Source organism: Falco naumanni, chromosome 11 (genome assembly GCF_017639655.2).
Source record: "Falco naumanni isolate bFalNau1 chromosome 11, bFalNau1.pat, whole genome shotgun sequence".
Lineage (NCBI taxonomy): Eukaryota > Metazoa > Chordata > Aves > Falconiformes > Falconidae > Falco > Falco naumanni.
In genome coordinates, this window is record NC_054064.1 from 35,190,495 (window position 1) to 35,214,311 (window position 23,817).

The window sequence follows — 23,817 nt, forward strand, 5'->3', positions numbered from 1 at the left end:
AAGCAAGATGTGGCTGTGCTGAAAGACACAATCCTCTCTTCCAGATCTCGTTAGTGGTCAGGCTGGGGCAAGGCTGCAGAGGAGACAGCAGGATGAGTGAGCAGTGGTGGGGACTGTATTGCTTGTTGAAGCAAAGAGTCAGCAGTGCAAAGATTATCAAGACAAATAGTCCCCCAGCTAAAAAAGAAAACAGAATTCCCACTTTGGCCAATCATGTTTCTGTATTGTCGTGTTTCTTTTCTTAATTTTTCAGAAAACTAATGCTTAGCAAATATTGTTTCACTGGTGAGTGGTACATAAAACTCTCTGGAATAATGGCACAGGATGCCCCTTCTGCAGTTTGCTCTAACAGTGAGCAGTGTTTGCTGCAGACTCCCTAGACTTCCTCGCTCAAACCAGAGCAATGCATATTACTGCCCTTCAGAGCTGCGCAGCTCCATCCCCATGTATCAAACACCCTGGAAACCAATGCAGAAGGAGGGTTGTGCTGTTGCAGCCTCTTGAATGCACTGTGAGAGATGGGTTCATGCTGCCTCTCTGTTCTGTCAGCCTGGGATCATCTCCAGCAGTGAGGTACAGTGCTTGCAGGTGCAAGCAGTGCAGCTTTGCACCACCCAAAATGAACTGGACCAAACCCCATCTGTCCCCTTGCCCGCCCGACACTCCTTCATTCAGGCAGGAACCCACCAGGACCTCGAGACGTGGAGCTGGGGGTGTGGGGACAGCTACTGGCAGCTGAGGATTCACCACCTTAATCCAGGGTGCACTGACTCACAGTAACATTACCTGAATGTCTGATTGCTTCGAGGGAAAGAAAGAAGTATCTGAAAGTACATGTCCTCAACAGAAGTACTCCAGACCTGCTAAGCACTCAGTTCTCCTTCCCTGATTACTTTTCTTTTATATATTTATCTGTTTCTGTGATTGGCTTTATTCATGACCTTACAGAGCTTTTGAAAGGAGTCTGCTTCTGAGCCAAATGCCTTTAAGCCACTTGGCTCGTGCTAGAAAGCTGAGGGCAGCGCTCCAGCACAGCTGGGAGCCACCCAACCTGGCACTTCGGGAGCCTGAAGGCAAAGGCAGAATGGCCCCCACACGCCCACAGCAGCCCCGAGGTCGCCGCAGGGAAGAGGAGGATGCGACAGCACCTCTGCGGCTCGCTGCAGGGGGTTATGGCCAAGGGCAAGCCCTGCAGCTGGTCAGAAGTGTGTGAAGGTCAGTGTTTGTTGTTCCTCCTGTGAAAAGCAGTGTGGAACTGGGTCCACTCTCTCCTGTAAATGTGATCTTAAAAAACGATGCGGCCGGGAGCAGAGTGCTGTCTGTTCTGCCACGTGGTTATAGAAAATCATCTGTGCAATCCTCACACGTTTCTTGAAATAATGAGAGATGAGGTATACTATAGAGATAAAGATGATATAAAAACCTGACATTCACTTTGAAACTGATTCAAATTTCAGTTATCATTTGCTGCTTCTCTAAAGAAAAAAATCTCATTTCTATTTTTTCAGTTTGGTGGATTTTTCTTAATGAAATTGCAAAATGATAACTAAGAGCTGAGGCAGAGCTGGAAAGGTTGTTTAATTTGTTATAAACTGAAGTTGTGTGCTTAATTTGATGGCTATCTGTTTACTTTCAAACTATGGGGTATGGCAGAGACAAGAGATTACAGCAGTTTAGGTTCCTGGCAATATGCTTTTAGTAAGTATTAAGGAATAAGATATCTCTGAACAAGAGTTTCACCATGTCCTTTTTGGAGGGAAGTAAGTTCCAGCTACCCTGTAGCTCTGAATCTTTTCCTATACAACATCCATCAGGGAAACAGAACCAAGAGCTTGGAAGTCACTTGATTAAGTATCTATAGTACATTGAGCTTAAGGGAGAATAGTGTCATCTTCTTTCAGAGTTAGACATCATCATTATCAAATTAAAAGAAAACTTTATTCTCAAAGAACAGATAATTCAGCAGTGCCTGGGCAGGCAGCAAATCCAAAGTGTCCCCGGTTTATGCTATGGACTGTATATATGGGTATCTTTACGACACTGTTTCTAACTTGAATGCAGCCTACAGGGTCTCAGAAGCTCTGCTCTTAATTAAATGTGCATAAAATTCAGCCCAACTCTGTTTTTCCTCCTTTGACAGAGCTGATGTTTGTGCTACACATGCTGACACACTTGCTTCCTCCCTTTGGAGGAACCCTTCCTCTTGACAGGGTTCTCAACCTCAGAAATCCAGAGTACCTCTCTGTAGGCAGTGGCCATCCAACTGCCAGGTGATGCTGGAGAAGTGAGGTTCTTGAGCCACAAGTTTCAGTCAAGGTGTAATAATTGCAGTGACTTTAGAGGAGCCCTTGTTTTAAGCTCTGTATGTTGGTCTGAGGAAGAAATTCTTCCATCCTCATCAAAAATGTAAGTTGCATAGTCATTGTAAATGCCAGCCACCTTGGACCACAGCTCATATATCCACCTCCTCGCTGCATGGGTTGGAATGGTGTCACAGCTCTATATGCTGATATTCTCCAACTTTCAATGTATGTATAGAGACCCGTTGATCCTGGGACTGGTTCCAAGTCCCCTGGTACATTGAATGAACTGAAGTCTCCCTGAAAATGCCAAATACATAGGGGTGGGGTTTCCTACCATAAGTTCCCACACAGACAGAATTTCTTCTTATTTCCATTCTGCTTAAGCAGTCATGGAGGTTCACCCTTAGTAGTTCCTTTTCAAACATGAGTTTCCAAGTCAGCAGAAGGCATTTCCAAGTGCCAACCCCATGTGAAACATTCCTGAGCTAGTCGCAGGTGAGCTGGTGCAGCTGTACCAAACACATACCCATACTCCTGCATGAGAATACCAACCCTGAGCTAAAAACACTGGTATGTTGTCATGGCAGTCTGCCCGTAAGACATATCCCTGCCCCTAAGGAGGGCTAATTCATTCAGGTTGCGCATTCCTTCAGAGCAGATACTCTGCTTGCAAGACTGGGAACTTCTGTCTTGTTCACTTGTATTTGATCTGCTCTAAATCTCAGAATTCAGGAGCTGATACTTTTCTCACTTCTATCATCTAGTCTTTTATCTGTCCAGTCCAAGTGCAAGAATAAAGTGCCCCCAAATGAGAATTCATTGTTTTCCAAGAGGAGTGTTACTTTTTTCTCTGATTTGAAGCTGTCAAGATGAAAATGTGTAATAAATCGCCATTTGATTTTCATCTAATCTGAGAATGTTCCTTTTCACAGTTTCAGTGTTACAAATACTCTGGTTTGGTTTGGTTTGGTTTGGTTTGGTTTGGTTTGGTTTGGTTTGGTTTGGTTTGGTTTGGTTTGGTTTGGTTTGGTTTGGTTTGGTTTGGTTTGGTTTGGTTTGGTTTGGTTTGCAGCTCTCCGGCCTACCTGCTCACAAGATGGCACTTTTACAAAATGGATAAGAAATATTTCTGGGTTTATGTAGAAATCTTTTTGTAGTTGCTTTGTTCATACATGGAAGCTTGTTGTTTTTAAAATCCTCTAATTGATAGAAAGGATGCATACGTAGGGTTGGATTTCCTCCCAGTCATTATCCATATCCCTCACTGTCTTTGAGCAAATAATATGTAAATAAAGCTGAATTTTCTTCACATTACCTTCAAGAAATGGGTTTAAACCACCACAAAAATCCCATAGTTCGCCTCTTTCATTCTAGTAGTTTTAGGACAAATAAAGCAGATTTAACTTTAAGCCTACAAATATCTCTGCTGACAATCTAAGGTAAAGTTCTGGTTATCCAGTCCTTTACATTCCCTGAGGCTTGCAGTTGCTATGGTTTCAGAGATTTCACAGGAATCAAAACACTTTGATAGGTGTCAGTACAAGTAATTATCTTTGATAAATGATTTCTCTGATCTGTAGATGTCCTGACAGAGATTGCCCCATAGATGTGCTGACCAAACAAGAATTGTCCCACATTTATTCATTTCTTCCTAACTCCAGAAACTGTCTGGGGCAAAGATGAAGAATTTATATTGAAATTAAAATTAACATATACATCTAACATGACTATCACATCTTCCTGGGGTTTCTTGCTGTCTGCAGTTCAGTTAGATGTGAACACGAGCCTCACCCCGGCTGCAGTACACCTGAAATCCATGGTGCAGAGGCAGTTCTAGCTGTAGCACCAGAGTCGGCGTGAGCAGAAGCAGGGAACAGACACAGGTCAGCTCTGCAGCCCTCGCACTGTAACTCCAGTGTTTCCCGCAAGCATTGGGCTGCACAGTGTTCCTGTCTACCAAATCCTGCTTGGTTAAACCACAGCTCCGGCTGCAGTCCCAAGCAGCATGAGCTCTGAGCAGCACGGGCTCTGCGCTCCGCGGGGCACCAGCCATCGCCCCAAACCCTTCCTTGCTACTGGTCACAGTTGCAGCCACCAGTCTGCAGGGATGCTAACTTCATTGCATGAACCACTTTGCCTAGGGAGCTTTGGAAGGAGATGCCACCAAGAGGTTCCACTACCACAGTCAGAATGCACTGTAAATAAATGCAAATTGTGGTCCTTTTGATGTCCAGTAATGAACAGTACTTTGTGCTTGCAGTTATGCCCATCAGACAATGACAAGGAATATGCATTTCATGGACAGTAAGTTGAAACAGTTAAAAATCACTAAGTGCTCCTGACTTACTAAGCAGATGGAAATCTGGCACTTTACCTGAGACTTGGTTCCGGTCCAGAATAACTCAGCACACATCAGCAGTCGTGCTCTGCTAGCTCTCAAAGGCGTTAGAAAATGGGACACTGTAGAAGTGGAATGCGCATGGAGGGCAGGACTGAAATCTTACCTCTGGGGACAAATCTCCATTAGTGAAGCAGGGAGAAGCTTTCCTCCTTGACGCTGAGATAAGTTACAGGATGAATTATCTGTCTTCTTTTCATAAACAAATGGAGATATTTCAAGAAATAAAGTACCTTTGTCTCATGAAAGTAACATTTGCATTATTAAGTGTGGTTATTAAATTGAATAAAGCTTACCATTTTATCATCTCTTTTTTTTTTTCCCCCCAGCTTAATGGATTTCTTATGGCTTCTAGTGATCCATTCTATATGAACTTTTCAGATCTGTTCGTTCCCTTCTATACTTCAGCAGAAATTAGGAATTACCACTATGAATTTACACTTATGTAAGCCTTAAAAAAGAAAAGAATCAGTCCACATAATTTTATTTAAAGGCTTCCACTGTGTTTATATTCAAATATTTTTCAATTCATCACTGAGATTCAGTGCACATATTGAATAAAGCTGTTATACTTGATCTATAAATAATGACAGAAATTGTTTTGCTCTAGTATTGATTAAAAACTGACATTCACATTTATGAAGCTGTTGGGTTTGCCTTCCCAGAGTTAATGCCTACTTTATAAAAATAAATAAGAGATGTAGCTAAAAGTGGTTTATCTACAGAATGTATCTACTTAAGCAGGTGATTTGAACTCAAAAGTTTAGCTATGAACCAAACCCTAAAATTTTCACCATCTTTAAGACACTATTAAACAATTACCTATAACAATATTTTTTTCCCCTAGTCACAATATTCTCCTGTATGAGGATGGCCATGCAGTTGTTGCTGATTTTGGAGGTAAGGAGTTTTTATGGAACGTTTATAAATTAACCTCAGATTCTCTAAAACTAAACACATCCTGGCTAACAAAATGCTGAGGAGGTTGCTCTTCATTTTGTTATTATGAGAAGACACAAAAGGCTTTTCAGGTTGAGAGTACCCCTATTTTTTGTCTCATCTAGCTTAGCAGGTGCTGTGGAGTACCCCGCTGTTTTTTTGAGAGGAAGCACAGATGGTATATATAAAGAAATTCTTTACCATGAGGGCGGCGAGGCGCTGGCCCAGGCTGCCCGGAGCAGCTGTGGGTGCCCCATCCCTGGCAGGGCTCAAGGCCAGGCTGGACGGGGCTTAGTGAAAGATGTCCCTGCCCGCAGCAGGGGGTTGGACTAGGTGGTCTTTGAAGATCCCTTCCAACCCAAACCACTCTTTGATTCTGTGATTCTGATAGCGAGATGGATGCATCTCAGTTTGAGTAAGTTCTAGCGGTAGGTGAGAGGAAGAAGCTGAGTGATAATGCCTGTAATAGATGTGCCCTCCTTTTCCATAGCAAGTGCTCAGGATCCAAGGATGGTGTTAATGTGCAAGTCTGCCTGCAGGCAGCCAAGCCCCATGGCAATAGGGCAGGTTTATTTCATTTTAGTTAAAAGAGCAGAATGTAGCTTGTTATTTCAGTTATGGACCTTAATAACTTTGTGTTCAAAATTAGACTAGGCTATACTTCTATGAATCTGTATTTCATGCATTTTCTTGGTGTTTATCAGTCAGGCTCCATGGGAACACATTTTTGATGGTGCCAGGTGGAGTTCAGGGAGCTGGGTTTGACCTGACTCCTCAGGAACTACTTGCCTTAAGACACAGCCATGGTCACTGTGCAGTATCACCACAGATGTGATCAGTAGAGATGCGTGAACGCCAGCTTAATATAGGAGGAAGGTGGTGGCAGCATGACCACATCTGTAAGGGACCCAGGGCTGAAGACCTGCTGAAGCAGGAAGAGCACAAGGCTTGGACCCCATGGGAATAGCTGTCTTGTCTGCGGCGTTCTTGATGGTATTTGTATTCACGCAGATGCACACTTAAGTGTATTTTTCTGGTATGTCAAAGGCATTTCAGTCCTGCCTGGGGACTTACCTATGTATCACAAAATGTAGCATATACCACCCTCGCTATATTCATGCAGAGACATCAGATAAAACTGACAGGCTTCTGTGGGACTGCATTTTAATACAGGGCTCAGTGACTGACTGTTGTAAATCTAGATACAGTCGTATGAACCAGTACAAATAACCATGAGGTCACAAATTCTGAGCTGGATCCTTGCTGCTGTAAACTGCTATTAATGTCAGTGGAGCTTTGTAGATTTATGCCAGTGCTGAATTTGACATGCAGGTTTCAGAAGCCTCGTTGTCTGTACACAGCCTTGTTGAAAAACAGCTATCACAGTTCTCCTGGACTCTAAAAACCTGAGAGTTATTTAAAGAAATAAAAAATATGGCACTTTTTCCCTCAAGACTTTCATATAATAAAGTGGGTATCTATTGGCTTCACAGTAATTATTGTTTTTGTTCTTTGTGTTTCAGAATCTAGATTTTTGCAGTCCCTGGATGAAGACAATATGACAAAACAACCTGGGGTTTGTTTCTTGTTTTGTTCCACATAATTATATATGAACATACAGGCAAACATAGTTTAGAGGAAATGACATCTGAAATATTTTTGTTGGAAAAGATGAACTGGTAAAGTATTTTATCTCTCAATATTTCTTTGTGGCTTGTTTTTTGTTGGGTTCTTTTTCCCCTTTAATCCTCCTTAATAGCAGAGACAAGTGAATATGCAATATCTGCAGCAGAAGATAATGCTTATAAGGTTGGGTTTGGAGCTCTATTTTCCCCAAATCCTTAGTAAAATGTTGGGTTTTAATCCATCCTGCCCTACTCATGTACACATGTTGCTGGCAGGTGGTTCCTATTTCTAATAGGGAATTAGTTTTTTACACCAATTTTCTTTCAGAGTTCTTTTCTCCATTGCAAGTCTATGGCTTACAGCCAGCCAGCTTTACATGACAGTATTGTTGTTTTCATAAGTTTTAGTCCAGATGCATTCTGTGCGTCACTCCATGGTCATGAAAGGTTGCATCATCATAATGATTAATTGTGGAGTAGCATGAGTGATGCTAAAACCAGCATTTGCAATCATCTTTTTAACAAATTGTAATATGCACTCCCTGTGTGAGGAGTGAATACTGCTGCTGCAGACCTGGGTCCTCCAGGGTTTGATAATGTCTCACTGAGAAGGGCTGTCATGTAAAGAATGTAGATTAAGATACTGAGGTGCAAGGAATCTGCAAAAATACCCTGAACTCATCACTCCAGTGAGAGGCTGGTTCCTTGTGAAGCAGCCTCAGAACTGGGTTTCTGCAGAAAGCAGTGAGATCCCAAGAGAGGAGGCACCAACCCAATGAGTTGTCATCAGTTTTTCCATCTAGCCACTGGAGCAGTACTTAGTTGGTACCATATGGCATGCTTGGACCTTATGATTTGGTCTCCAGACTTTGAGGCTGGGTGTTCTCCTTTTATTCTATCACTATGCTCATGTTTAAAGCCTGATCAGTCTGGCTTTATGGGGTTGAGGCAGCTACCATACTAATGCTGTTATGTATAATGCGCAGTAATATGTTACCTGGATTTTGCAAGGTAGGTGAAAATTTTTCCTGGCAAATTTACCAGTTATTTTATGGAGCAATGGAGGCAAGGAACCAAGAAAAGAAGGGAAAACAAGCATACAAATACAGGAAAAAATGCATATATGAGGAAGAAAACATTGAGAATGTATTATTGATGTTTCCTGATGCGCAGAACCTACGCTGGATGGCCCCTGAGGTGTTCACCCAGTGTACAAGGTACACGATAAAAGCCGATGTTTTCAGCTATGCTTTGTGCCTCTGGGAGCTGTTAACAGGTGAAATTCCATTTGCTCACCTGAAACCAGGTAAGATGCTCAATGAATTAATATTTAAATTTCTCTGAACTAGAGAAGTAGCTACACGGTGTAAGATTAACCAATAGTTTACTGGCTTGTTATTGAGTGCTAAGATTATGCATCCAGTGAAAAGCATAGAACTACCCCACTATAATCGTATATATTACTTATAATAAATCTACATAACTTACAATTCCTTGTACAGTTCTAGGGTTATGAACAACTCACTCTAACTGTAGGCCTTTTGTCTCATGTTTGTGCTGGGATAGTAAATCCATTCCTTGATAAATCTCCTCCTTGAGCCTATTCTTGTGTAGGTTAAGAAAGCACCTGAAAACAGTGGTACCTGATTTTTCCGACAGCAAATCAACCTTTCCAGGACACAGTTTTCACTCCCTGAGATTTTGGCACCTTGTTGTCTGCCAGCAGTTGTTAGAGGCCGAGAGTGCCATGGGATGGGGAAGAGCCAGCGCAGGTCATGAGGGAGGTTTTGGACACCCATGCCACCAGACACCAGCTGCTGCAGCCCGCCGTCCCGTGGTTGGGGTGGATCTGTGGCCATACTGGTGCTGCGCAGCCCTCTCCGCGTAGGAGGAGGCCTGTAGCGACCTTACTGAGACATTTCACTCCAACAACCAAAATAGGGGGATTTTTTGTTGTGTTTTAGCTGCGTTTGGGTTGCAAAGGGAACAGCTGCTGCAGGAAGAGATGCACAAAGCTTTTCAGGTGGATTTCAAATAGATTTTCTGATGTTTAGAGAAAGCATGGCCTATGGAAGCATTTTGACCTTGAAAAAGGTGAATTTCTCTTAGTTTGTACAAATGTTTATGCCCAAGCAGATTGTAAATATTGGTAACAATATATAGTCCTTTGGTGCTCATGCAGCTGTGTGTCTGCTTCTATCTGTAGGTCTAATTCTGTTTCTTAGGTACCGACCAATATGCTATTCTCCTATTAAGTCGATTGCTTTAAAAATTGCTCAAATACTGAATGAAATTGAATGTATTTTTCTTATTAGGCCATTACTCTTAACTTTTGAAAGTCATTTTTGATACATGCAGAGTCTTACTTTTTAATACCTTCCTTGATTAGGTTTTTTTGTTTCTGTTCATTAAGTATTCACTTTTCTGCTATTTTGATATTATACCTCTATTAAATTCCTTTGGATGCCTTTGCGATGTTCAGAAGGTCAGCCTCTCGCATGCAGAAGGCAGCTGCCATGAATATCATTGGCAATTAGTGTGCCAGCTTTGTGTATGACCTTCTACACTGTATTAGCTGATTTTCATATCTCTTTATTTCTAACTGCTAAAGTGATGCAGAAGCCAAACATCTGACTCAGTTCCACTTCAGGCTCTAGAAATGTTTCAGTTCTGAATCACTTTTGTGTTTCTGTTCCTTTTCCATTGGTACTTTTTTCATGGCCATTTAACTGAAGGTCAAACCCTATGTTCTTGGGTGCAGTTCTGGTACACAGTCATCCATAGTGTCACAACCTTCTGTAAGGTTACCATTTCTAACATTAATCTCAGTTAATTTGGAATTAACTTTCTACTCTGTTCAAATTGTAGTCTGGTCTAGATAGGACTAGAAGACTCGAGAGGAGTTAAAGCTCACTGGGAGCATCATAAGTGAAATAAAAGACAAAAGGCAAGGAATACTGTTTCTTGCCACAATTCTTTTTTTTTTTCTTTTCTTTTTTTACCATATTGCATCAACTGAATGATAAGGTCCTTTTATCCTGACTTCCATGGGCTTGCTGGCTTTTCATTTCTGTAGCTTTACAGAGAAGTATTTTCTGTCCCTTCTTTCTTTGCTGAGACACTCTGTCTAGGGAAGGGCTCTTTCCTTGTCCTTCACTGTAGTGATGAGTTCTTCCTCATCTCCAGGTCACCAACAGTTTGTTTGAATCCTGTTAGAAAACACATTTTCCAAAGACCATGTTGGTGCCCACAAACATGGGAATGCAGTTTTCCAAAATGCTCAGTTTTGATCTGGGTCTGTTCTCCTTCAACTGAGCCCATCTAGTACCTAATTCTGGTCCTCTCCATGGCCTAAATAAGTGTAATTTTCCCCTTTCCATGGATAAGGAAACTGAGACTTTGTACAGGGTCAGAAAGCAGGTGATTTTTCAGATGCAACAGTCATGGTTTACAACTAGTTCCTCATCTCTGTGGTACTGTTCTGCTTGTGAAAGACACAGTTATGCGTGAGAAAAGATACTGAATGTGCGCATCTGAGTTAGATAGATAGATAGATAGATATTCTGCAAAATGCAGCTTTGAGGTTGTTTTATGTTTTATAGTCTATATAAAATTCCCACATTTAAGATATATGTTCAGGTAATGACTATTCAGTTAAATACAAATCCCATATTTTTCTCAAAGTATGTATTTCAAGGTGAAGGATTTTCTTTGTGAAAAACATGGATGTTATCCGCAAAAACTAATTATGCATCACTTTTTTTCTGGCTTATAGTTACCTTGTGTAGGCTTAGAGGTCCAGGAAGCCATTCTGGTGATGTTCATTGAAATAATTAGGTGTTGAAAGGAATATATGATTATAAAATTTGATTATAACAAAAACTAGATGTTACCCATTGAAATAAAAGTAGTTGCCCCATTAAAAGCAGTTCCATGTTCTCTGCTGAATCTAGTACAGTATCCAATTACATAAGGGTATGCTTTATACTGAATAAGATATCCATTGTTCGGGTTTCTATTTGATGAATATGAATAAACATCTTTAGAGGTATTGAATCAATGTCACTGCTTAATTTATCAAATGGAACATCTACTAAAACAGGTGTGTTCCCCAATTAAATCACTTCATCATTAAGTCAAGCATAATGCTTGTTGGGGTGCACATCACGCAGTCTTGCAGAACCAAAGCCTGCAACATAACTTCTGGTTAGTAAGGAAACCTACTGAATGTGCTCAACAGTCACCTGTAAAATGGACACGGTGAAAAAAACATAAATAATGATGGTTCTGAGAAGTAACTGGAGAATGCAAAAGTGAGTATTTATTAAATACAGAGATTACTTCTTTGCCGAGGTTTTCACATTCTGGGAGTTTGCATATACTTCAAACATAGGAATGGGGCAACAGCTGATAGTCAATTGTGTCATTATCAGATCATTACATTGTTAGGGCCCAGGCTACGCTGCAAATGCCTTTCAGGTCTGTAGCCAGTCAGGAAACAGTCAGGATTCACATGCAGGCTGAGGCTGCATGAGCATAAATACATGTGCACAGAAGGCACAAGAGCTGTATTCCAACAGCACTGCATCACCTCGGCAGGACTGTGCTTAGGTAAGCCAACAGAGTGGCTTTGCAAATCAGCGCATGTGGGTGATGTGTTTGATCTTTGTTGTTGCTGTTTTCCTTTGGGGATTTTGTGGCTGGGAAGCAGGCTCTTCTGCAGATGCGTTGACAGTTGCCCACTTCCTTGAGCGGTAGTCGAGGTGATTGGGTCTGTCACCAAATTACAAACCCATGAATGGTTCCCAGGCTGATCCCATCCTGTTTTCCTGAGAGCCATGGCTCAGTTCTCTACTTGTGCGTTACGTGCCTTTTGTATATGTTTGCACAAGGCATGACTGCAAAGGTATCCCTCTGTGCTCTGGGCACGGTCTGTACATGGAAGTAAAGTTGGCAGTTACCTGGTGTACAGTCTTCCATTTAAAAGTTGTTTTGGAAGGCCCAGGTGGCAAGAGGACACCCTCTGATACCTGAACATCCTCTTCCTTGGCCCTTTTCCACAGACGGCATTAAATTCAGACCTGTAAAACTGTCTGCACATAAGCTTTGGGTAGTGTTTTGGGGGGGAACACAAAGATATAGGTGTCTGGAAATTGCAGGTGTGAAACTAGATTCAGAATCTGAACCACTGCCTCCCACATAGCAAAAAAAAAAAAAAAAAAAAAAAAAGTAAAGATGGCACTTGCACAAGGAGATGGCATGTTACAATTATAAATATACATATGTCCGATACAGATGTTGATTAATGTTCTCAGTTGTTCCCCTGATCTATAAGCAAGAAATAGATCTGAAATAGTATTTTCATAGGTAGGTGGTCATTGATTCCTCTCATAGTTTATAGCTGCTCTGACCCAGAAGAAAGACAGGATCTGACCAACCAGTCAAATCAGAAAATACTCAGGCTATCACATAGTACAACTGGAAAGCATCACTAAGTTCAGAGTTTTGGGATGACCCAAACTTTTTTTTTTTTCCTCATTTTTGTGAAGGATGTATTCTTGTCATTTAATTCAGCCATTCTAAAGTACATTTTAACAGATATTTTTTACCTGAAGGAAAAACCTAACGATGGTGAAAGGAGAGTCCGAACAACAGTGACACAAACAAACTTTGTAAAGTATTACAAAAGTACACAGAGGCACACAGTTTTCCTTTTTTTTTTTCTAATCCTGACCCTGTTAAACTGATGGAATAAATCCTATTAACTTTGGTAAGGTGAGATCTTGCCAGTAGGTAATACATCACTTACATTACCTTTGGCAGAAAAAAAATGGAGCATTTTTCATTGCTGTCTTAATCGGATTTGCATTTGCCCTCTTTTCATAGTGTCTGCTAGGCAAAAGAGGAATCTGGTAGTACCTGAGTCACGCCTTCAAAAACTTGTTAGGCTGGAATCAAAATTAGGCAAACTGTTTGCCCTTCCTGTCTACATATAGTTACAATATCACAGGATTTATCTGATATTAGCGTTCTGAAACATCATTATGCAGACAAAACCTGCAATGAGGACAGACAATGGCTGACGTTAACCTATTCTTACGAGGAGTGCTGTGATGAGAACGGGATATGGTTAAAACGATCAGACCATTCCTATTACAGTCTCATGGTTGCAATCTTACAGTTCCCTGCATATCCTATATACTCTGATCACATCGTTTTAAAGTGTTGGGCAAAGGATTTTACTTAGGGTTTGGTATTGGTTCAGAATACATCTGCTTTGACTTTAAAAAAATCTTACTGAAAGGAATGAGAGGGATTAACTGTCATTTGCATTTAGAGTCACTAAATGTGTACACCTAATTAGGAATACATTTTGGCAATTTTGTCTCAGTCAGTAGTGGCTTTTTATAGTAGTGACATTTATAAAAAGGCACTCACTAGCTTTTTACTACAGAAACACTTAGAATTAATTTGTCTGACTTTAACAGAGCTAGCCTTGGGTTATTGTAAGAGATCTGAGTCTGTTACCAATTTATCTGCAACTGGAGTTTACCTGTCATGCTGTCTTAATAATGAAGATAACAAATTTTTTTAAAGTGAGTTGAAGGTTAACTCATTTTTTTTCCCCAAAGGCTGCTTTTTTTTTTTTTTTTTTTTTTTTTTTGTAATAGCCTTTAAGCTAAATCAGTCGTCTCTACCCACACTTAGTCTTAACAGCAGCGCGTTTCCATTCAGGGTTATGGCCTGCCTTAGCTATCTTTCCAGACAGCAAGGATTGGAAAGCATCTTTTCAGCTACGAGTCTTTAGGGGTTTGGTGGTTCAGCATTTCTGTGCCTGCTGGGGTGTATTTCAGTAGCAAATAGGCTGTGTTTTCCTGGGGACGTGTGTGATTGCTGGTGCTAACAGGTTTCTGTGGGGCTGTTCGCTTGCAGCGGCGGCGGCGGCAGACATGGCCTACCACCACATCCGCCCACCCATCGGGTACTCCATCCCCAAGCCCATCTCCGCCCTGCTGATGAGGGGCTGGAACGCCTGTCCCGAGGTGAGTGCCCCAGCCTCCTGCAGCTGGAAAGGCAGCGGGAAAACAGGTATTTCTGCTTTGGCCACCAACTTTTTGTCTGACTTCACACGGCTTTTCCAAAAGCCCCGGTTTCTGAGGCAGGTGTCACTGCAGGAAGCCCTGAGACAGATAACGGTGTATGCCAAAAAATACAGAAGAGCTGGTGAATTGAGGAAGAAAGTAAATTAACATTTAGCTGTTCAACCGCGTGTTATTTATGTAACTTTGATTTTGACTGTTACTGAGTGAGTAGAAACTTGCTGCTCAGACTTCGGTAGGTATTTTCTATGGATTCTTGATTTTTTTTTTTCTACAATGAAAAATAAAATCTGTACCATCACAAAGAGGAGCTAAGCATACACCCTGGAAGTATATAAACCTCTGTGTACTTTTATACCATGTCCTGAGGCTATTCCCTGATACAGTAATAGGATAAAAGCACAGGAGGTGTGTAGAAGGCAGTATGACCTGAAGACAATCAGAAATGCTCTCACTGCCGTTTCTGGCACATTGCTGCAGTCCCTGGAACAGCTGGGCGTAGGTTTGGGTTGGAAGGGGCCTTCAAGACCACCCAGTCTCACCCCCCTGCCCCGGGCAGGGGCACCTTCCAACAGCCCAGGCTGCTCCCAGCCCCATCCAGCCTGGCCTTGGTCAGTCAGAAGTTATGAGAAATCCTGTTCCTGAGAGAAATAGGGATCAGCTTGGGGCCTCTTTCTTCTTCATGGCAGCTGTTCTCAGTTCATAATACCCAAATCTTCTCAGTGGTTTGTGGGTTTCTTTCCTAAGCTGCTTTAAGTCAAACTCTGCTTACTGGTCTTGTGTATGTGCATTCCATGGAAAACCACTTACATATATTTACTCATCACAGTTTTTTTGCTTTTAAAGCAATATATGTTTTTCCTCTCAAACACAGAGTAGATAAGACCAATAAGGACACATTGCCTGGTCCAAGACACAAGTCCTCCTAACGTAATCTTTTAGTGATAAATTTTCAGACCCACAGACTTGGAAGTTAAGGAAATAGTTAATACTATTTTGGATCTGCTCAGAATTCCTCCTCTGTTAAAATTTAGTTTCCTAGCAGCAGCTCTAGCTAACAGCTTAGAGAGCATGCAGTGTCTGGTTATGGGATTGCCACCCAGCAATCTTGAAGGCAGCCTACCAGGCTGTGAGTGGAAGGGCCCCTGTCCTGGAGACAGCCCAGCATCAGTCCTGCCACTAAGAAGGTGTACCTGAAAAGGTACCTGTGCTTTACGATGGGAGGAAGACCAGAAAACTGAGCAAGCAATATGAATTTAAGATAGAATTTAATAGATGCAGGTATAAAAAAAGATTTTGTACTTTCCATCAAGCAAACAGTAATAATCCAAGCACAGAAATGTTTTAAGTACTGCAGCTTGTACGTTACAGAGAGCAGATGTGGTTTTGAGAACTGTAAATATAAATCTTTACATTAAAGTCATTTAATACTATATGTTCCAGCTCATAAGCACCACAGGCTGCTCTGGTCAGTGAACTTTTCATGGTTTATCTTCCTCTCAGTTGTATTTCATGTTGTTCCGTTTGGCTCTGACACCACCAAATGTGATTACCAAAACTACTATTCAGTTGGGTAAAATTTCTTGAGCCAAAATACTTTTACTTTTTCAAATATTTTAATCAAAAACTATTTTATTGTTTTGGATTTGCTGAAATTTCCCACCACAATGATGCTAATAACTTCCAGAAAAACCTGAGCAGTTTGTCTGTAGAATTGAAGAAAGAAAATGAGCACTGTTATGAAGGTTTTTTCCTCACTTTCTTTTACCTCCAAAGGTGATGCATTAGCATATTCCACAGATGGTGGGTACAATATAGCTTTTGCAGTGCAGTTTTGAGTTTCATGTATTTTGCAAAGAATTAAAGGCACCTCATTTTCTGCCTCAAAGCTACTGTCTCCTGATCCTGGTAATAAAGTCTCTTCATGTTCTTCCAGTGGCATTTCAGCTTCTTTGGGTTCCTGGCTGTCTTGATAATGTTGATTGTTTTTAAGGTCTGGCAAATCCTAAGTTTTCGGTATGCACAGCACTGTTACTTTGAAGACTGGTATTACCACCCAACAATGCATTTCCATTTTCTGTAGGACTAAGGATGCTGGCTGTACTAGGTGGTGTAACTTGGCACTTTTTTTTTTATGGTGTTGGTATGTTTTGCTCTTCACATTATCCAAAATTTGTAGCACGTTTTCTGTTTTGGTATCTGAGATTATTTGTGTGTCTGAAAAATAACGTTTTTAACTTCAGCTCATTTTCATTAAGCGCCATTGTGTTTCCTCTTTTCTCTAGTTTTATTCAGTCACCTCCAGTGTTATCAGTCCTATTCAGGTTGTCTGCAATATTGATTTCTTCTTTGTACTTCTAGTTAACTGCCGGTTAACCAGAATACTCAACTATAAACATGGCAATTCTTAACAGTGTTCATTTGTGTTTTTGTACCATTCTTTGCAGAAACCTGGGCCACAGCAGCTGAATTGCAGGATTTAGAACAGGCAGGCCTCCTGGTGAATGTTTTCATGTGCTTCCCAAATCCTTGACGTTTCTAATATAGTTACATTTTTGCTTTGGATTTTGCGTTACTGCGTTTGGCTGAAGTATTGTGCTGTATTTTTCAAAAACTAGTCCTATTCTCTACCCAGTTCAATGCTAGGATTTTTTTTTCTTCTGAGTTCTTTACCACTCCTGTCTCGTTAGTGAGACCTGAAGAAGAAATGGCATTTCTTTCCTGTTTTTTAAATATCTGTGCACATGTAATCCTGTGGCCTCCCTCACATCATCTTCATTTCCCTCTGTGGGAAATAAATTCTGCAATTCAGGGTTGAAAATAGGAGAGAGACTTCTTGCTGTCTCAGGGGATGAAGACAGAGGTAAGGTTTTTGTTTTCTTTAGGACTTCTGCCTTTGGGCCCTTCATCCTTCTTGTGTCAAAGAGACTGTGGGGAGGATGTTTAACATCCACTACCAAGACACTGCAAACTTGACAATTTTCTAACATCTAACACGATTTGTTACAATAACTGCACTTCCTGTGGTTTTGCTCCCAGGTGATAGCTGCTTGTCACAACATGCAGAGCAACGCTTTTGGGGTAAATCTTTTTCTTAATGAGTCTTAGTGTGCCTACTGGTGATTGCACAAGATCTGCTTTATTTTTATTTCTCTTGATTTTTATTTCTGCTTTCATCAGTCGTATATTCAAAACCACTGACAGTTTTCTCATGTTTTCACTCATCAATTCCTTGTGCTGGTGACTGATTTTTTTCCTATTCCAGCTGTTCACTATAGGCCAGTCCACCTGGTTGGATTCTAATCTTGGATGCAAATTAAATTTTGTAGTCAACAAGTCATGGCCCCTTATTTTCATTTTATTTTTCCATTTGGCTTCATCTTCTGTCACCCAGTGTTGACTTCCAGGAAGATCCTGAGTGGAGACTGTTTACTTTTCCCATTTGTTATTTCTGAACTTCTGTGTCTCCCAGTTTCACAAGTAACCATTTTGGGTTTGATGCCAATGTTTTGGGATCGCTTTTCCTGTGATCCTGTCTCACAGGAGCCAGTTGCCCATCCCCTTTGCTAGCTTAGGTACATAAAAGCTGCTGTTTCTTGGCATTCATTATTATTGTTATACCAATTAAATAGCTGTTTATTTATAAGCTGTGATGCTTATATAAGTAGTGCAAAAAAGCCTCTCTAGTTGCAGCGTAACATCAACAACTTAACATTTCAACCCAGGAAGGATAAGATGCTATCACTTTAGGGCACTATGGAGACAACACTCTCATGTTACAGCCGCATTGTATAAAGTCCAATAAAACTGATTGAATTTTAAAACCTTTCCTGCAATACAGAGACACCAACATCACCAGGAGCCAGGACTGGGGGTGAGGTGGGTACAGGAGTGCAGCGTTTTAATCCCATTGCTGCCCAGTGCATAGAGGGCTGTGTAAGGATGCGTCATGATTCTGCTGACTCATAATGGCTCTCATTATGACCATGAAAGTCTTAGATGTTCTCAGGCCGTCCTGGACAAAGGTACTGCATAGGGAAACCTGTGAAGATTCAAGGTCATGAGAAAGTTTTGGCTAAAACTATGTGCTTTTTTTAGTTTATTTATATCAAATAATGAAGTTTGATCCATGAGGTGGCCTGAATAGAGGACAAATAAACAATGTCAGAGCGGGTACTGTTCTGTCTTCCGTATAGTTCCTTTGGCATCTGTATTTGGGAGGGTTGGGTTGGGTTTTTTTTCTCTGTAACTTTTTCCTACTTGCAGCGGCCCGCAGTGGTGGGGTGATAGATTGGACCAACCTGGTATGGTCTTCAGAAAGAAAGGAAATGACATAAAGGGCAACATTTTCAGAAAGTTCTTTGTCTCACCATGAAAAAAAAGATTGGGGAGTATAATCTGATTGAAGGACTTGGACTCATAAGCACTTAATTATTAATAGCTTGGACTTGTTAAGTTTGTAAAAATCCTCTAGTCTGCAGCTGGATGGAGCTGGGTATTTACATACATTTTTTTAAAAATCTCATTGTAAATATTAAGGATGTGTTTGATGAGATACTGCTGCATAAGTGCTTTTGGAAGTGCAGCTGTCATGGCAAATGAGTGGCCACTTGTGACTCAGACAGGACGTAGGGCTGGGTGGGTTTCCCCTCTGCTGATGCAGCCTCAGGAGGGAGGGATGCCCTGTCCTCCTCCTCTGACCTGCGCGCAGACTGGAGTGCTGAGAGGAAGGAGCTGGTGGTGGTGCCAGGGAGGTTGTGGCTGTGGGCTGGATGCGCTTGTGCTGCTCTGTGAAACCAGAATGGGTAATCTGGGGGTGCTGAATAGTAACAGTCAGCTTTATATGGCACTCAGAAAAAATGTGCAATGCAGTGAAAAGGCTGCAAGAACAGTCTGTCTATTTCTCTTTTTTTTTTTTTTTTAACATGGTAGAAAGATACAAACTTTTAAGGATGGTTGAACATTGGTATCACTTTCTTGAGAAGGGCACTTTCAGGGGAGGGATTTGCTCAGAGAACACAGACCCTGTCTGGGGAGAAGGAGAGAAGAACTAAAGAGAAATACAGGAAGAGGTATGTGGAATGGAAGAAAGCCTTGCCTCAGAGATAGTGATGCAAACTAAATCATTTTCTCTAGCAGAAATTGTTTTCACTTATATAAAAACTTGATTTTTATACTGCCTTCAAATTCAAAGTAATGTAGTTCAGTGAGTTATCTGGGTTCCTTTCAAAAACACACTAAAAATCTTTTTTTTCAGCATCTCTTTGGCAGAAGTTCCTGATCTACTCCATCATCCCAGTTACAAAACCAGGGCATATTTCTTGCTTTTCTTCTCAAGAAGGTAGAGGATCCCCTTCATGATCCCTTCCACAAAGAGTATTGCAGAATGTAATGCAGATAGTACTGTATTTTTCTAAAGATAACCCCACTAGTGTGAAAGTTATTCAAATGCTCTTGTCCTCAATGGCATGCTGTTACTTGGGAGTACAGTGCATGTGTGAGTAACTTGAGTGAGTGTGAGGGGGTTTTTAAAGATAACTTTGCTGATTAAAAATATCAATCAGCTTTCTGAAGGGTACAATAGGAAAATCTTGAGTTTTGTACTGTTTCTCTGCTTTTGAGTCACACCAAATATACTGCTTTCCTGTCTCTACCTGATGTTAGTCCAATATTATCCTCTATGGGTTCTACTTTTAACCTGACTGCAAGGTTGGGAAACCACGACAATCTCCTACTTGGGCCTGGTCATCACTGCTTTGGTTTTTCTATAGCCACATGTGAGCATACAGGAGATATAACATATCCTTGAATTTTGCTTACAGCTACTGATTTACTCAGATATGTCCTCATTAAATGCATGACAATAGAAAATCAAACTTTCCTTCTGGATTTTGATTTCATTCTGCTTCTCACCTTACAGCCCTCTCTGTTCTGTTCTAGAAGAAAATATACCTTTATCAATCTTTGAAAGGTCATGCAGTGCTGTAGTCTGTAAATCTTCCTTTTGGCCCAGACTGCTTGGCTTAGTATCAGCTCCACAGAAATCTTTCAGGGTTCTGGTTCATCATTCACAGACACGTTTCTGTAAAGCTCTTAAAAGCACAACTCCATCAACCCACGCTTGAGGCATGAGAATGAGCCACTCTGTGTGATGTGTCCCTCTGAATTCTCCTCAGCAACATCTGTTGGCACGTGGACATTTCATTTCCCCTTAGCATTGCATGAGGCCCATTTTCCCGTGGAAAGCGGCACGTTTCTTGGTCAGACCCAGCAACAGACATGACTATTATCTCATTTTCCTGAGCTAAGCAGCAGTAACAAGGTCCCACAGTGAGGTAACTTCTTGGCTCATGTTCACACTGGGATGCATCTGGAGTTTTCTGGTGTGTGTTCATTTGCTCTACCTTGTTTCAGTTTCTAGGTAAAGAAGGCCAAGACAAGAAAAACTCCTGTTACAAATAAAAGACAAAATTGCATGCATAAGCATATTGTTAGGAAACTATAAATCTGAAAATACTGTGATAGTTTCCAGCCACTGCACACCACAAGAAAACTGAGAGAGAATAGTAAGGTCAGTAAAAGTCTTCTGCCATATCACCTCACAGGTAGCACAATGCACGCATCTCATCTTGCAATACTGGGTGAGACTTGGCAGAGCAGCCTGTTGGATGCAGAGCAGTGGCAGCTTTGCAGGCATGTTCTGCAGCAGAGCAAAGGTCCCATTAGTCCTGACAGTTAATCACCCAACGGTGACCCCACAGACTTTCTCCAGATGATGACGCATTCAGGGGTCAGATTGCATGAGCAGCAATATTAAATGCAAAGCCACGATTAACCCAAGTGATAGGAAAAGATAAAAGCAGCTAAGAAAACAACCATTAGGCTCCAGGATGGGTTGTCATGTTTTGGTTTGCTTCCCAGCGGTCTTTGTCCAAGCATGGACTATGCCTAACCTTTCTGCATCTGCTCACATGAGATTTCAGCCTTAGGTGATTTGACTGCAGGCAGTGGTATGGCTGCAGGCGAAATTTTAAGCTGTAAGAAAGAGAGTATGTTCAAGGATGGCTTTTGGCAGCTGTACAGAATTGAGGGTCAGCACACAGGAACAAGTGTTCCCACACTCCAGCAGGAGAGGGAAATGTAGGTGATAGGTGTGAAGTGTTATGTGGGATTTGAGAAAAGAAAACAGTAGCCACCTCAAGAAGCTAAAAGATGTGACAGTGACAACTATGCACACTGCCTGGGGTGTCACATTCAAAACCAGCACTGAATATTCACTGGTGTCTCAGGTGACTGATGTGCTGACCAGGCAGTTGCACTGAACCCCAGGCAGGGAAACCACTTGTGTCAGGAGTCCAGCCCTTTTTCTTCATCCTGTGGAGTCTTCCCGTGTTCTGGAACTGCTCCTTTTTTTTTGCCTGGGGCACAGAACATCCGTGAAACACCTCTGACTTTTTGTAAGCGTCCCCTAAGGGATGCTTAAGGCATTAGTTTTTACAGAAGCAGCTGTAAAAGAGAAACAGGAACATGATTTACAAGTTGTAGAAATGTTCTGGCTTTTGATTTCTGTTTCCTATCATAGCTTTAAGCCTAAAAAGATCGTATTTGTGATCTTTGGAGCTGGCAAACCATGTTTTTCACTTGTTCCAATGCAAAAAGAGTGGTTCTTTTGGATTATTGGGGGGGGGGGGGGGGGGAATAATTTACTCTTTGGTTTTTTTAACTTCTGAAATCCCAGGAACATGTCTGTTCCTTTGATTAATATTGCTTTATTCAAGGAGTACTCGTACTATGTTGACAGTTCTCTAAATAACCAATGGCAAACACATTTTGGGTACTAAAACTGAACAAATACAGTCAGCTGCAAATCTTTCCCAATGGCCTGGGGACAGCTGTACTTCGCAGAAGTCACAGTCTGGTGCCCTCTGGTTCTGTGTCTGCTGGGACAGAGGAGGGGTCACTTACAGGACTCCTTTCCATACAGGGCCATTCCAGCTGTGGCCTGGAGAATGTCAATGCATGAGCATGTGGAGAGTCTCTTGGAAAACCACATGTCAAAGCATTAACAGCTCTAGAGGTTACACCAGCTCCCCCAAAACCTACTGGTAACTGTGATTGTGTATCCTGGGATGAGACCAGGAATAAATACATGGCAAGACTCCAAGCAACCATTAAGAGCAGTCCTGTGGAGAGAATGCAGTGTGGGCAGGTGGGAAGGGTTGGCAGTCACAAAGTTCACACATGCTGCTTTGCCAGCCTCAGATGGCAAAAATGCTGTTCCCCACGGTCCCTGAGGGAGCAGTGCAGGAATTAATGCTGTAGATCCCCCTCATGCTGAGCTGCAGCCTCTGTCGGTGCCCAGTTCTGTCAGTCTGTCCAGCTGCATCGCCCTGCATAATCTGCATCTTGCCTGGGTGGAATTGCAGGGACCCAGCCCTCCTCCAGCCTCTTTCTTCATCGAGGCACTCGATCATTTATCAGACACATCATGTAATTCCCCTGTGCGTCTATTAGATTTTAAATTGGTTTTTTTTTTGCTATACCGTGACATGACATACTTGTTTGAAAAACTGAAAGCCATCTGTTCTGTTATATTTCAAAGTGATTACATTGCTTATTATTGTTATCACTGCTGGTTTTTTGGGATGCGTTTTTTCATTGCTCAGGGAAGTGAGGAAGCAGCAACACTGAGAGCCAGGCAGCATACAAGCCAATGCTGTATGCATTTCACACTCGTGGCGAGCTGGGAATGGCTCATTCGCATCAGCTACATCACTGCTAATCCTAAAATGGGCCTCTCCTATTCCAGCTAAACTCTTCATGGGTCTTCCTATTATTTCAGTTTTCCCTCTATATGACAAGGAATTTAATTTTCAGATGCTTAAAATAGTAAACACAACGAATATTTTTTTTTCCCCAGCTGATACCCTGGGAATTTTCATGTGGGACTCTGATTAATGTTGAAAAAGACAAATCGCAGATATATGTTACAATTAATAAACTCTTCGTTAGGATAGAAAGTAACTGTACTGTGAGTTTCCAAACTGTGTGCTGCATCTGCTGTAACTACTGTCTTCTGGACGCCAGCAATGTCCGCAGGACAGGAGTCTGATTTAACAAGGAGTTATTGCAGTAAGGTTGCTGCTGTTGCACCTTGCTCACATGCTGTAATTGTGACTGGTTTTTAACGGTTGGAGAAATCCATCTGATTATACCAACTAAGTCAATAGCAACAGCATTAAAGAAATAAAATACAGAAGTGATCCCTTCTGAGATTATAAAGTGGTGATTAAAGAAAGACTGTTTCACATTGTTTTTTGCAGTCTGTCGCTATTTCTGCACTAAAGGGAATGTGAACTAACTAAAGTCAGTTAGTTGCAAGACAGCAGCTAGCACCACAATCCTGAGACTGGTAGCCTTTAGGACCATGGCAGGATTTAATGGTGCTTGAG

General features: G+C 41.6%; 1 protein-coding gene across 1 annotated transcript in view; it reads left to right on the forward strand.

Annotated features, from left to right (window-relative positions):
- The window catches only part of LOC121095715 (serine/threonine-protein kinase TNNI3K), a 116,484-nt gene that overhangs the window by 73,794 nt on the left and 18,873 nt on the right, over nucleotides 1-23,817 (forward strand). The window contains exons 20-23 of the mRNA XM_040610889.1: nucleotides 5,549-5,601; nucleotides 7,164-7,216; nucleotides 8,439-8,571; nucleotides 14,199-14,308. Coding sequence (XP_040466823.1) covers nucleotides 5,549-5,601; nucleotides 7,164-7,216; nucleotides 8,439-8,571; nucleotides 14,199-14,308 — 349 coding nt within the window. The remainder of the gene's footprint in view (nucleotides 1-5,548; nucleotides 5,602-7,163; nucleotides 7,217-8,438; nucleotides 8,572-14,198; nucleotides 14,309-23,817) is intronic.